Source organism: Pongo abelii, chromosome 7 (genome assembly GCF_028885655.2).
Source record: "Pongo abelii isolate AG06213 chromosome 7, NHGRI_mPonAbe1-v2.0_pri, whole genome shotgun sequence".
In the NCBI taxonomy this organism is placed as follows: Eukaryota; Metazoa; Chordata; class Mammalia; order Primates; family Hominidae; genus Pongo; species Pongo abelii.
Genome location: NC_071992.2, coordinates 117,601,161 through 117,615,084, shown reverse-complemented (window position 1 = coordinate 117,615,084; position 13,924 = coordinate 117,601,161). Strand labels below are relative to the sequence as shown.

Here is a 13,924-nt window from a genome sequence, read left to right as displayed (position 1 = left end):
GGTAGAAAATTCCAATGTCCATCAACTGGTAAGTGGAAATACAAAATGTGTTATATTTACACAATGAAATACTATTTAATCATAAAAAGAGTGAAGTCCTGATTACTACAACACAAAGGAAGCTCAAAAAAGTGTATCCCAAATGGAGGAAATGGTATGATTCCACTTATAGGAACTATCCCATATAGTTTAACATTTAGCTTCATAACCCAAGATGCTGCTCCAGTGTAGCAGTTTTCCAAACCAACCAACAATTTTGAACTGTGTTCCTGGCAGTGCTGTTGTCTCTATCACTATAAAAAAAACAAATCTTGTACAATGTAGTTGTATGGGGCAGTGGTGGGGCGGGGGCAGTTAGGAGTAGAGGGAGTTAGAGAGTATATTCAAAGTAGAGTTCTACTGAGGTTATATTCAGGTGAATAACATATAAACAAAATGTAAAATAGCTTCTTGTGAGCCCAAGTTGGGTAATACTAGAAAAGACCATGGGTAGGAAGGCAAAAGTCTTACTGCAAATCACTATAATTCTGCATTATTTTCTTAACCAAGAGATCATATTTTTTTTGGACTACACCATCACGGCCAGTGAAACACTTGTTAATTGTTTTTGTTTTGTATATATTTGGGAGTTAATCATATCTAATTTGGTTTCATACCAAGAGACAAGTGAGAACTCAGTTTCACCTTCCTCCACAGCATCTAAATGTGATTAGCCTTAAACTGACAGGGAATTGGCAGTTTTTCAGTTTCCTTCTCCTCAAGATGCTAATGAGCCTTGACAGTAGCGAGATCAATGCCTCCACAAATCTCAGGTTTTTCTTGTTCTGTATAAAGCTCATTCTGAAGCCATCTCGGTGGCTGCACGCTAGTACATGGATTCCAGAGGAGAGAGAACACAGCAGGTATCCTGGAGGCTGAAAGGAGTATATGGCTTACCGCTTCCATCAGGCCCTTCACTGTGGGAGACTTCAACATCAATGCATCGAACACATCGTCAGTCTCCTTCCTCACGTACAAGAGCACTGGAAGAGAAGGGCAAGAGAGCCACGTGACCGAGGGGATGCACAATTCCACAGCTGCTCCAGGGGACTGTTTCCCATCACACAGGTGTTGGAGAGTGGCACCTCCTGCGAAGCCTCAGAACCCTGGTCCAGATAACATTCAACAAGGGTGACTGAGACATCTCCATAAACAACCTGTGGCTAGGGACTGTTAAGGAGTGATTCGATGAGATAAACCAACAACCCGGCCGTAAGATGCTTTGACACTAATGTTCCCATTGGAATTTCTCCTGAGGGGTACATCACATCTCTTTTTGCAACCTCTTTTCCTCTGTGTTATTTGTTCCTTTGACAAATATTACTGAATGCCCATCTGGGCCCATAGGCTGTGTGTGCTAGGAGTTGGGGTTGTGGCAGTGTTAGTTAAATCACAGCCCGTGTCCTTAAGGATTCTGTAGTCCATTTAGAGAAGCAGGCATTCCTCAAATAAGCAGACAACTAGACACAGGGTTATGGAGGAAAATGTCAGGAAACAGTGCTTATAGGGTCCTGGCTGTGACCTGGAGGGGTTGGGGGAAGTTCCCAGAAGGGTACCTTGAAGGAGAGATCCAAGTTGTGAATTGTGTGTGCATGAATGCAGGCAAGTGATGAGGTGGGGGCAGTGGGGAGAAAGGGAGAAGAGGGAGAGCAAACTCCAGGCAGATAACCAACATGTGCACAGGCCCGGGAGGGAGACAGGGCACTGTCTGAGACAAGGGGAGGAACAGGCTTAGGATGTGGAGTCCCATGGGGCTGGGTGTGACCCCAGAGTGCAACCCCTGCTGTGGGCCTTGGTCATTTAAACTCTCCAAGCCTTGGTCTTCTCTGCAAAACATGGATAATAACATCTGCCTCGCAGAGCTACTGTGAGGGTTAAATGAAATAAAAGCCACGTGGCACGCTTAGCCCAGGGCCTGCACACAGCAAGCACCCGTCCTTGATCAGTGGGGGAAGCAGTTGTCATGGTTCTAGTGCCCTCAGTGAAGTGGAGTACAGCTTTTCTATTTATTTTTCTGCAAAATAACATTCTGAATTTGAGAACGTAGAGTACGAGAGATGATAGGGAAGTCTTGACTATCTTTAAAGATGTGCACACTGAGGCTCAGAGAGGCTGAGACAGTCCCCCAGGGTCCCACAGACGTGACAGCTGCTGACTGATGTTCCTTCTGCCACCGTTGCCTTTTCTGCCTGTCCCCATCCTTACAGCAGTTGTGTTGCAGCTCAGCTCCCAGAATAAACTTGGAACTGTCATTCAGAGGCCACCCTCATCCCCATTGAGTGGTCTCCCTCCTCCCAGTGATGTGGCCTCTGATTCTTCCTTCAGACAGAAAGAAGAAGGTTAAGGCTGAAGCCCCATGGCCATCTAGGGAAAATGCACAGGTCAAAAAACCCTGCCAACTCTGGGTACCAGCGACACTCAGATACCAACAGAGCTATCAACCAGAAGAACAAAGTTGAAGCTAGAAAATGAAATCAGCTCTCATCCAAACTCCCACCCCTCCTCCCCCTCCTCCCAATCACAGGGGGACTTCATTAAAGCTGGTTGCTTCACAAAGGCCAAGTCTACACGGGTACATGTGCCTTCTGTGTGCATTTCCTTTCTGCAGCCAGTGGATGTTCAGTTAGTGTATGAAAAAAAGAAAAAGAAAATAATGAACAAGTATTGCCGAGTCTCTTCTCTTTACCAAATATAAAAGTAAAACACCAATTAAATAAATAGAATGTGTCTCCAAAGATTTCCAAATTTAGTTCTTTGGAAGGAATATTTTATAGCCTTCATTTCAGCTAAAATAATCTAATGATCTAATGGCTATTATAAGAGGACTCAATGTTAGCGGTACAAGGAAAAATAATTAGAATACAGGATCTTAGTTACACCCAGATAAGGAAAATTAAAGTCAAGGAAAAAAGCCATTGATTGCTGCTGCAGGTAAACAGTCTATAATTCTCTCTGCAGCCCCCAACAGGAAAAAAAAAAGTAATTTCCAGCAGGCTGACCCCCAAACTATATTCTTTTTCTTTGAGACAGTCTCGCTGTCACCGAGGCTGGAGTACAGTGGCATGATCTCAGCTCACTGCAACCTCTGCCTCCCAGGTTCAAGTGAGTCTCATGCCTCAGCCTCCTGAGTAGCTGGGATTACAGGCATGTGCCACCACACCGGACTAAGTTTTTGTATTTTTAGTAGAGAGGGGGTTTCACCATGTAGGCCAGGCTGGTCTCGAACTCCTGGCTTCAAGTGATCCACCCGCCTCAGCCTCCCAAAGTGCTGGGATTATAGGCATGAGCCACCATGCCTTGTCCCCCAAACCACTTTCTATTATGAGTACTGCTTCCACTGGATTTACAAATCTCTTCTTTTGAAATCGTGGTCTTTGAAATGATATGGCTGCTCTTCTTGCTTCAGGTGTGGCTGGAAAGTGTTAAAGGGAGCCGCGTTGATGGGCCTCGGAGTGGCACCAGGCAGGGCAGCTCCACCGTTCCCCTGCTGGGCCTGTTGACAGCAACTCACGAGGTGTGCTGGGCTCACAGTCCACCCCCACAGCTTTCCCAGGGAGCCAGCTTTCATTACTCTGTGTCTGTGGCAGAACAACTGAAATAATCACTCTGCTGATAGTCACAAGAACAACCATCATGCATCCCAGACATTGTGCAGCCAAAGGCAGGCGGCCACATGGGCAGCCCCCAAGGGACTCCTACCCAGACACCCTGCCACAAAGGCAAAACCAATAATCATGCCATTGGTAATAATTATGTTCATTCTCTCTCTTGGAGAACTTCTAACAAATAAACAAATAGGCAAAGTCATTGAGCCTCATTCCCCTTCTTGTCAAAGACCAGCTCAGTGGATGCCCCAAGCAAGGGGCCCAGTAACCCCACTGACCTTTTTCAAAGAAAAATCACTCCCGAGGAAAGTGCCCATTATTGCTGGAAGGTTACAGCGCCCTCATGTGTCTATGATTCAGATGTTTCAAAGGCCACAGCCCAGTACAATTTCTAGTGGCAATTTTTGTGCTGGTTTCACAATCTCAAAATAATCTGAAAAACAGTCTTTGGATTAACCTCCAAGCACTCTGTATGAAGGCTAGCCATAATTAGTTTTGTCTGTGTGATTCTGTGATGCCTGATTTCCATGTTCTGCCCTGGCTTTATAGAAAAGCCATCCAAGAATGAAGTTCAAATGTACTGGAATATTTGATGGCGAGTTTGTGAAATCAGAAATTTTGTTAAAGGTTTGGCTGGGCATGGTGGCTAACACCTGTAATCCCAGCACTTTGGAAGGCTGAGGTGGGCAGATTGCTTGAGCTCAGGAGTTTGAGACCAGCCTAGACAACATGGTGAAACCCCATCTCTACCAAAAACTTAGCCAGGCATGGTGGCATGTGCCTGCGGTCCCAGCTACTCAGGAGGCTGAGGTGGGAGGATCGCCTGAGCATGGAAGGCAGAGGCTGCAGTGAGCTGAAGTCACGCCACTGCACTCCAGCCTGGGTGACAATGAGGCTCTGTCTCAAAAAAAAATTTTTTTTAAGAAATTTTTGTAAACCTTTAAATGTTTCTAATGTAGCATTTATGAATTTATGCTGTTTCCATTCTGAGGCACTAATTACTTATCCACAGTTATGATAATATCACTTAACTAGTTACTAATAATAAAACTAACAGTTACAACAGCGAACACGGAGTGCTGCCTATGTGGGAGGTGCCTGCCTGAAGCGTCTCCCAGGTATTAACTCCTCAGTCCTCACACAGCTCTATGAGGTAGGCACTCCTGCCATCTCCTTTTTACAGATGAGGACGCCGAGGAGCAGAAGTGTGAGGAACCTCTCCAAGGTCACAGAACTGCAGGTGGCTGTGGCAGGCTACAGAGGGGTTCTCTTGACCACAATGCAAATCCCATTACAACAAACAGGAAAAAAATAAAATTTCTCAATAACAAAGTACTCAAGCCTATGCTGATGGCGGGCATATTTAACATGGTGAACTGACTCATTAAAAGTCCGTGCAGAACTTCGGGAGGCCAAGGCGGGCGGATCACAAGGTCGAGAGATCGAGACCATCCTGGCCAAAATTGTGAAACCCCGTCTCTACTAAAAATACAAAAATTAGCTGGGCGTGGTGGCGTGCACCTATAGTCCCAGCTACTTGGGAGGCCGAGGCAGGAGAGTCGCTTGAACCCAGGAGGTGGAGGTTGCAGTGAGCCGAGATCCCGCCACTGCACTTTAGCCTGGCAACAGAGCAAGACTTTGTCAAAAAAAAAAAAAAAAAAAAAAAAAAATCTGTACTGCTGGCAGACTGAGGCAGGAGGATAGCTTGAGCTCAGGAGTTTGAGACCTGGGCAACATATTGAGACCTCGTCTCTACAAAACATTAGACAGATTAGCCAGACATGGTGGTGCATGCCTGTAGTCCCAGCTACTCAGGAGGCTGAGGTGGGAGGATAGCTGAAATTCATCAGGTAGACACTGCAGTGAGCCGTGATCGTGTTACTGCACTACCCCCTGGGTGACAAAGCAAGACCCTGTCTCAAAAACAAACAAACAAACAAACAAACAAAAAAAATTCCAGTACTGGCTAGGTCTTGGGTCTCTAGAAGCCTCAGTGTTGGCTGCAGCAGGATACTGGGGGGAATGTGCACCCACACGCTTTCCTCTTACTCCGAGGAAGGGCATGGAATCCTGTATGGCATTGACATGCTGGGCAAGACATGGACACAGTCAAGCTTTGTTTCTTACCTTCTTGGTGAAGCAGAGTAAGACCTTTGACTGGGAGAAAATGAGTAAGTGGTGATGCCACAGAAACCTGAGGCTCATTTATTTGGGTGAGATGAATTGTTTGCATGTATCAAACGAGGCTCAGTCACTAGTTCTTATGAGGTATGACTGTCACACACACGCAGCAACAGTTTCATTCTTAACTTTGTACCTTGCTGCTGGATGAGTCTGTTTATTCATTACGTTCTCCCAAGGCAAAGGAAAGAACCAGCACCCAGGAATAACAAATGTTTTCTTAAGGTGTTGAAAGGACAGAGTTTAAAGCAAAGGAGAAACCTGTGGACTTCCTGTGTGAAGAGAAAGTCACCAGGCTGGTACAGAGCCATGGGGGCCTGGGCAAGAGGGCTGCAAACTCTTCTTGGGAGAGACACCCCGCATCCCTTCTGAGAGGGCATGCCCCAGCAGGAGAGATACCTCGCTTTGTCCCTTCTTCTTTCATCTGCTTTGAAGGCACTGGACCAAACTCCTCTTCCATGGGCCTGAACATCCGTTTAACAAGGACACTGCCTCTAGAAAAGATAAGCAGAAATCCTTAAGTAAAACCAGCAAGGTGTCAAAACACACGTTCACGTATGTGTCAGTTTCTATCTTTTCCTTTGCTTATACCATCCCTATGCTCCGTAACTGGATCTACTCACCAACCTCCTTCTTCCCCTTGCAGGTCCCAAGCAATCCCTGTCTGAAGCAGCACACACACCACTATCTTTAGGGCGTGGACCTAACACATGCTTCCCACTGCGGAATACGGATCCACAAAGGTGAGACTTCAAAAGTGGGTTTTACCCACTCTGTCCTACACCTATCCCTTCTTTCTGCTCAAGATTGGGGCTGGGGAGAAGTAAATCCCTGGCGTCCATATGGTGTCCAAGTCACATCAGCCCCTCCCAACCAGCTGAGGCCTGAGTGGCCTGCCCCCTTTTGCCAGCCCCCTTGGGGAAACAGCAGAGAAATCTGGAAATGCTGTGAGCCTGACATGAGTTCTGTAACGTGGCTTTCCTGCCATTCTGCCTCTCCCTCTGGCTGCAGCAGATGAGACTGCAGTGGTGGAAGTTCCTTAGACACCCAGACTTTGGCTGCCCAGGCCTCTGCTCCTTCTCGGGAGAGGTCTGCAGTCCCCTTTCCCAGAGGCCTGTGGTGCTGAGGTCTTGCATGTCCCCAGCTCGGCGGGTTCTGATGTTTCTGCATTTCCTCCCACAGTCGCTGCCCTTGCTTAGTCTCCCGGGTACCCTAAGCAAGGGGAGGAATTTTTTTTTTTCTTTTTTTTTTGAGAGAAACAGAAACTAAGAGGATAGAAGTCATTGATACTGAGAAAATGTCCCCAAATGGAATCTTACTGTTTTTCAAACCTTCAAGGGAACAGATGCAGTTTTTAGAAATGTTTGGTGTCTCTGAAGATTCCTGGGACCCGCTGCTGATCACAATCCCGAAAGACACAATCCCAGATGCCATGATCCTGAATGTTGAAATCCCAAAAATATGACGTGAGGGATTTTAGACTTCAGGGCTTTTGATCTTTTGCGATTTCAATATTCAGGATTAAGGCCCAAGCCTCCAGGGACCAGGCACGTGAAGAAATGCCAGATGAGTAGCTCAGCAGAACTGTTAAGACAGGAATTCTGAGACCACATTACCTTGGTTTAAATCCCTGCCTTACAATTTGCTGTAGGAGCCTGGACCAGTTCCTCAACTTTCTTGGGCCTCAGTCTCCTTATATTTAAAAGGAGGCTGTTAAGAAAATTGTATCCCATTTCAGTGATGACAAAATGTACAACGAGTTAAGTGTCAAATGCAGGGCAATGCAACTAATATGTGAAACAGGCTGTTCAGAGAAGCACCTTTGAGGGAGCAATCTCATGATAAAGCTATTCAATAACCCTAAGATAACGAGGAAGGGTATGAGAAATGCTCTTCAGTGTCAGCATCCTCTTAATTTATTTCCTAGTAAGTCAAACTATGGAAACGACTAGAGAAAAACTTAAAACCCAGATCCCAGCTGAAGGTGGTAACTTATTAAAGTTTTTAGGGCAGTGTTCCCTCTGCCTTCCTCTTACTACCTTGTCATAAAAGCAGGTCATGTTACTGTGTCACGTCTTGGGACTGAAGTGACCATGGCCTCAGGGCTAGAAGATTAAAAAACCCATTCACAGCAGTCAGTGACTAGTAGGTTAATAATAGGTAAATAGCCTGAAATATCACCAGACACTCCATCATGCTGTGTGAGGGTTCCTAAGCTAGTGACTTTCTTTTTCACCAAGCAAGATTTATTTATATTTTTCCAGTTCTACTGACTTTTGATAGCACCCTGTTCTGAACCATGACAAACTGCCATTAAAATAACATCTTGGATAAACCACATTTCTTTTGGGAGTTCAAAAATACTTTTTCACACTTTCAAATCTATAAACTCAGTAGGAGTGAATAAGTTTATGTGACTCAGATTCAACTGTTTCATTTGTTTTCAAAGCAAGGCAAGAAAAGAAGGGCAGATATGACTGCCCCATTTGACAGATGAAGAAAGCAAATTTCAGGTCTCCTGATGCCCAGTCCAATGGCAGCCTGCCCTCTGTAACTGTGGGTTCCACATCCATAGCTTCAACCAACCACAATAAAAAAATTCAGAAAAAATTTGCATCTGTACTGGACACGTACAGACTTTTTTTCCTTATCATTAGTCCCAAAACAATACAGTATATCAATTACTTACACAGAATTTGCATAGGATTAGATATTATAAATAATCTAGAGATGATTTAAGGGAGGATGTGTATCAGTTATAGACAAATACTATGCCATTTTATAAAAGAGACTCTTCAGTCTGTAAATTTTGGTATCCGTGGGAGGTCCTGAGGCCAATCTTCCACAGATACTGAGGGATAAATGTACCGCAAAAGGACTGGAGAGCAAGAAAAGGGTGCTTTCTCTGACATCAATTTCCATCTCCCTGGAACAATGTGGTGGTTATTAGGTAGAATGATTCTAGGCCTGGCAGCACATTCAGCCATTACCTTGTAGGATCAACTCAGGGAAATCAAGTCCCTGAGGTATAAAGGTAGTGTTAAGTTTCATCAGAAAAACAGTGGGAAGGTGTCAGGTCTGAACCACGGATCTCTGGCCATACCTGTAAAAGGCAATGTTGCAGTCTACCTGCCAGGGTCAACTTCACTAGGCATTGTTTGCCTACTGAGGAGGTGCTCAAGAAGAGGAAAGAATGGGGTTGCAGGCACCACGGAGATGTAGTTTGCCTATTTCTCAACTCTGCTTGTGGCCTATGTATGCTGTTACCATGAATGCCCTACCTAAATGGAAGCCCCTTGTCCATGTTGTCCTCAGAAAAGAGGTCATCTTATATTCAAATCTGCACAAAGTCTTTCACATTATGAAGTAGGGTCTGAATCCATTTATTTTCAACGAATTACTCTTTGGGGAAGAACTTAGCCCAAAATGACTTTAATCAATGCTAGTTTAAGATGTTTAACATAAATCATTTGAGAGAATCAGTAAACAAACAAAAACAAACAAAAAACACACAACATAGATTTAGTAACTATTACTGAATTATGAGCTCAAAATTGCAAGTCATAACTAGGTCAGTAGGCCCCAGAGGACTCATTTTCAAAGGTAATACAGATATTTCTGTTTCCTGGTAAAATGTTATAGCTTGTGGCAAACCAATGTTCCAGCCAAGAAGACTTGAAAAACCATTGACGAGATTATACATGGTGGTTCCAAGGGAGATAATGGTATGTGGTGTGCCTTTAAGAAGCATGGGAGAAAATAAATTCTTGGAGAGAGTTGAGGTCTGAGCATCCCAAGCAGCCTGGAAATGGTAAGATCTTGAAGAGAAACCACTGACCTCTGAACACATGATCACCCAACCTTACCAAGGATCCTAGTGCCCCAAATGCAGTGTAGAAGCCACAAAGCTGCTTGACTTGAAGGGACCTTGCTGCAAGCTGGAAAAAGAGGACCTCAGCGGGGCCTACTGGGGACAGAGGATCAGGGCAAGAGGGGTTTCCAAGAAACCAGAGGTCAGATGTAGATGAAGACCAGATCTCCAGAAGTAATGGAGATAGAATTTATCATCATGCATGCTATTTGCATATCAACTTGCATATTATTTCAGGTGAGTTTAAAGCCTGCCCCTCTTTCTCCATAAGAGACATCCATAAATTCCACATTAAAGGACCATTCTCTACAGAAAATTATTTGTTTGGCTTGTTCTTTCTTTTCATCTCTATCTCCCTCTCTTCCATGTCTCAATTAAGTATCATTTTTTTCATGGCCTGAATAGGAATCTTAACAATAACAATAGCTGTGATTTAAAAAAAAAATCAAATTCCATGTGTCAGGACATTCTATACATTAATGCTTATAATAACGCTAGCAGGTGGCTATTATCCTGCTATTTTTAGACGAGAAAACTGAGACTCTAAAAGATTGTTATTTTAAGTTAAGAACTTCTAAGATCAAAACCAGATTCAAATTGTGGCTGACTGGCATGATATTTTTTAAACCCCCAGGTGATTCGATTGTGCAGCAAGGGACCTGGTGTTGAGAACTGCTGTCTGAAAGACTGTTTCTAACTGTCATATCCCCTGCCTACCAGACTGGTAATGCAGAGAAGTCAACACATCTGCATGATTGTGGGGTTACCAGGAGAGGGGCTCTTGTGTGTTATATCCTCAGTCTGGTCATTGTGTGAGTGATGATTTTAAGCACTCATTTGCATACTTGAACACTAATGTGAGCATTAATTTATGTGAGTATTAATCAACGTGGCAGGGAGAGGAAAGAACGTGGCAGGGAGAGGAAAGAACGTGGCCAATGAGCAGTCCTGACGGAAGCTGTACAAATACCAGTGAAGCTGGCACTCCTTAGGGCTAGATGAACACATATGGTGGCCTCAGATCTGCTCCCCTCTGCCAGACACACTCATCTGGGCTTGTCACAATCTAGGTCCTACACTCCAAGGAATGAACCAAGGGTGTGCCTTTGTCAAGGCCGGAAAGTTATCTCAGGGAAGGTCTGTCTCTCAATACCTGCTTTGTAGCCACAGGTCAAGAATTAAGAGGGCTAGACAGTAAAGCATCATGGCTAAAAGCCAGTGATGGGAAATGCAGCGAGACCCAGGTTTAAATCCTGCCTCTATCACTTACCAGCTGTGTGTCTTTGAACAAGTCTCCTAATCTCTTGAAGCCTCAGTGTCCTCATTATAAAATGGGAGTCATGGGAAATCTGGGGGAATTCAATGAGTTCATGCATAAAGCACTTAGCACAGTGCCTAGCCAAGGTATCCAGTAATGTTAATTATTACTTTTACACATCACAATAGCCACACACCTACCATGTCTTAACACTCTGGTTCCAACGCTGTTCATGTCACTCATTCAAACTCTAGTGAGATGTGTAAGAGCAAAAGATGCAGACCTTGGGCCTCAAGTTTGTACAGTAACACAGGGTGAGCCAACACAGAGAAGTCAAACCAATGGAGTTACAAGTAGGTCGATGGCCATCTAACTGCAGTCAGCTTGCAAGGAAGGACAGTTTGAGGTGAGACAGATTTACAACTGAGGCCTGCACATCAAGGAGCATTCAGGATCTCAGGCTCTTCTCACTCATAATACTAAGTTTTCCCATGAGAACAATAGCATGTTACTGTTGGATGGAATCTTCGAGATCTTATGCAAGATCCTCAATGTCAAATTAAGGAAACCAAAGCCCAGAGATCAAGGAGCTGGCCCAAGGCTTCACACTGGTAGGTGGCAGTCCAGGAGTGGAACTTGGGCTTCCTGAGCTCAGAGTCAATGTTGTTTCTCTGACACCATATTGTGTCTCATTAAACGTGAGAATTGCTGATTAGAATTGACAGTGCTAGTCATTTATGTTCATTCTAACCACTGGGAATGTATTATCTATGTGCCAAGATAAAAAGAACAGTCTAATTAGGTATTTAGAAAATTTAGAACTCAGAATTTAGAGGTTAAGTCCTGGATGAGGTTCTGCTCCTCATCAGCTAGGGAATCATTGGACTCCTTTGAGATTTTCTATCTTTTAGGATAGAAGGTGGCAAACTTTTTCTGTAAAGGGGCAGGCAATAAATATTTAGACTTTGCAGGCCATATGGTCTCTGTTGTAACTACTCAACTCTGCTGCTGTAGCAGCAAAGAAGCCACAGACAATACATAAATGAATTGACACAGCTGTTTCCAGTAGCACTTTACTTAAGGACACTTGGATTTTATTTAATTTTCACATGTCATGCAATATTATTCTTCTTTTGAATTCTTTTCAACCATTGAAAAAATGTAAAAACCATTTGTAGTTTGCAGACTATACTAAAATAGGCGGTGGGCCTGATTTGATCCTCTGGCTGTAGTTTGCCAACCTCTGCTCTAGGAATAAACTCAGCAATATCTGCTCCAATTTGCCAACTGTGAAATGTTTGCAAGTAAATATATTAATTATATAAGAATAGGGAAGCCCTGGTTTAACTGTAGTTTGAAGGAAAAAGATCTAAAGATTTTAGTGACACACAGGTAATGCAACCAAGAACATAAAGTAGCTATTGAAAATGCATGTAGTTCTAGATTGCTCTGAGTATAAAATAGCATCCAGGTCCTAAGAAGAAATCTCCCAATATAATCTGCAACTTATGTGGTTCAGAACATATATTTATTCTGACCCAGCCAATTTTAAGGACACTACTAACAAATTTAGTAGTATACCTTGGAGGGAAATTAAGATGTTGAGAAGTAAAACTATATTTTACCAAGAACAGTTGTAGGGAGGAAGGGGATGTTTGAATGACGAGGGAAGATGAGACATTCAGAGAGCAGAACTAAGGCCAACGGGTAGAAGTCAAAAGAAGGTAGACATCAGCTCAACAGACAAAAGAACTCCCTACGAACTGGAATCGTCCAATAGTATGATGAGCTATCTCACACACATGAACTCTCCATCACTGGGAATTTTCATGTAGAAAATGGCTGACTGCTTGTCAAAGAGGTGGTATAGCTGTTACCATCATCTACGAGAGGAGGTCAGCTAAATGACCTTAAGGTTTCTTTTTGGCCCTAAAATTCTGAGTCTACAAACTGAATTAATGGATAGAAAGCACTCTGAAGATCTGGCTGCTCCTAAAATCCTGCAGGACTACATTCAGGATGTGGAGACATTGGGAGTCTCTGTGACTGTCTATTACCTATAAATGAAAAGGCTCTCAGTCCAATTGGTATTCAAATCACCCTCACTACTGGCCTGCCAGGCTAACTTCTCAGGGAGAGGGCTTTGAGAGTTGTGTGTGCATCCCAGGCAGTACTGGAAGTAGGGTAGGCTGTCATCCTTGACTCTTGCCTCAAGCTCATCTTGATCTTGTGTTGGGGCCAAACAATAGGTAAAAAGGACTCCTGAGAAGATTTACCAACTGGATTATTGATGAAAGGATGGAATGGAAGGGATAGGTCCCTTAGAAAAACAGCTAGTTATTCAAAGGGGTGGGTCTTAGCGAGGAAGCGGGTAGGGAAAGAATCCTGGAAGTAGAAAGCTATTCATTCCTCCAGCCCCCAGCCTCCCTCCCAGATGGTCCCCAGAATCAAGCGTCTCTCAGCTCTGAGTCCTGAGGTGAGAGGAGGGTTTCACGTCCTGCCTAGGGTTACCCAGTGCTGGAAGAGCCATTACCACTGACATGCGCTGACTTGGAGTGTTGAAATGAAAGAACCGAGTGTCTTACCCTTCTCGTTCATCATCCGTGTTGTAATACACCTGTGGAACAAAACAATAGGCTTACTGTAGGTCAGAGACAAGAAATGGAAAAAATATTACGTGATGTACAGACTTTCCTAAGGCATAAACTGTCTCTTAAAAAAGGCAAAAGACTAATCTGTTTAATGATGGGGGGTGTGTGTGTGTGTGTGTGTGTATTTCTAAGGAAATGCATATTTAACCTCCTTATAATCTCCATGGGGTTAATTCCTAGATTTTAATAAAATAAAATCGGAAATCTGATTATTTCTAGCTAAAGTCAGTCTGATTAGATTAACTATGGCATTAAGCCAAATCTTACTCTTGACATTAAGGAGACATTTTGGCAGGATCTAAAATCCATTGTTTACAAA

The 13,924-nt window shown here is 43.8% G+C and overlaps 1 protein-coding gene across 3 annotated transcripts in view; it reads right to left on the bottom strand.

The window, feature by feature from the left end:
* Positions 1 to 13,924, bottom strand: part of GRHL2 (grainyhead like transcription factor 2) — a 176,513-nt gene that overhangs the window by 19,539 nt on the left and 143,050 nt on the right. For all 3 annotated transcript variants that reach the window (XM_024251472.3, XM_054518706.2, XM_054518705.2), the window contains exons 12-14: positions 13,540 to 13,571; positions 6,225 to 6,319; positions 937 to 1,022 (exon numbers count right to left, since the gene is read on the bottom strand). In XM_024251472.3, coding sequence (XP_024107240.1) covers positions 937 to 1,022; positions 6,225 to 6,319; positions 13,540 to 13,571 — 213 coding nt within the window. The remainder of the gene's footprint in view (positions 1 to 936; positions 1,023 to 6,224; positions 6,320 to 13,539; positions 13,572 to 13,924) is intronic.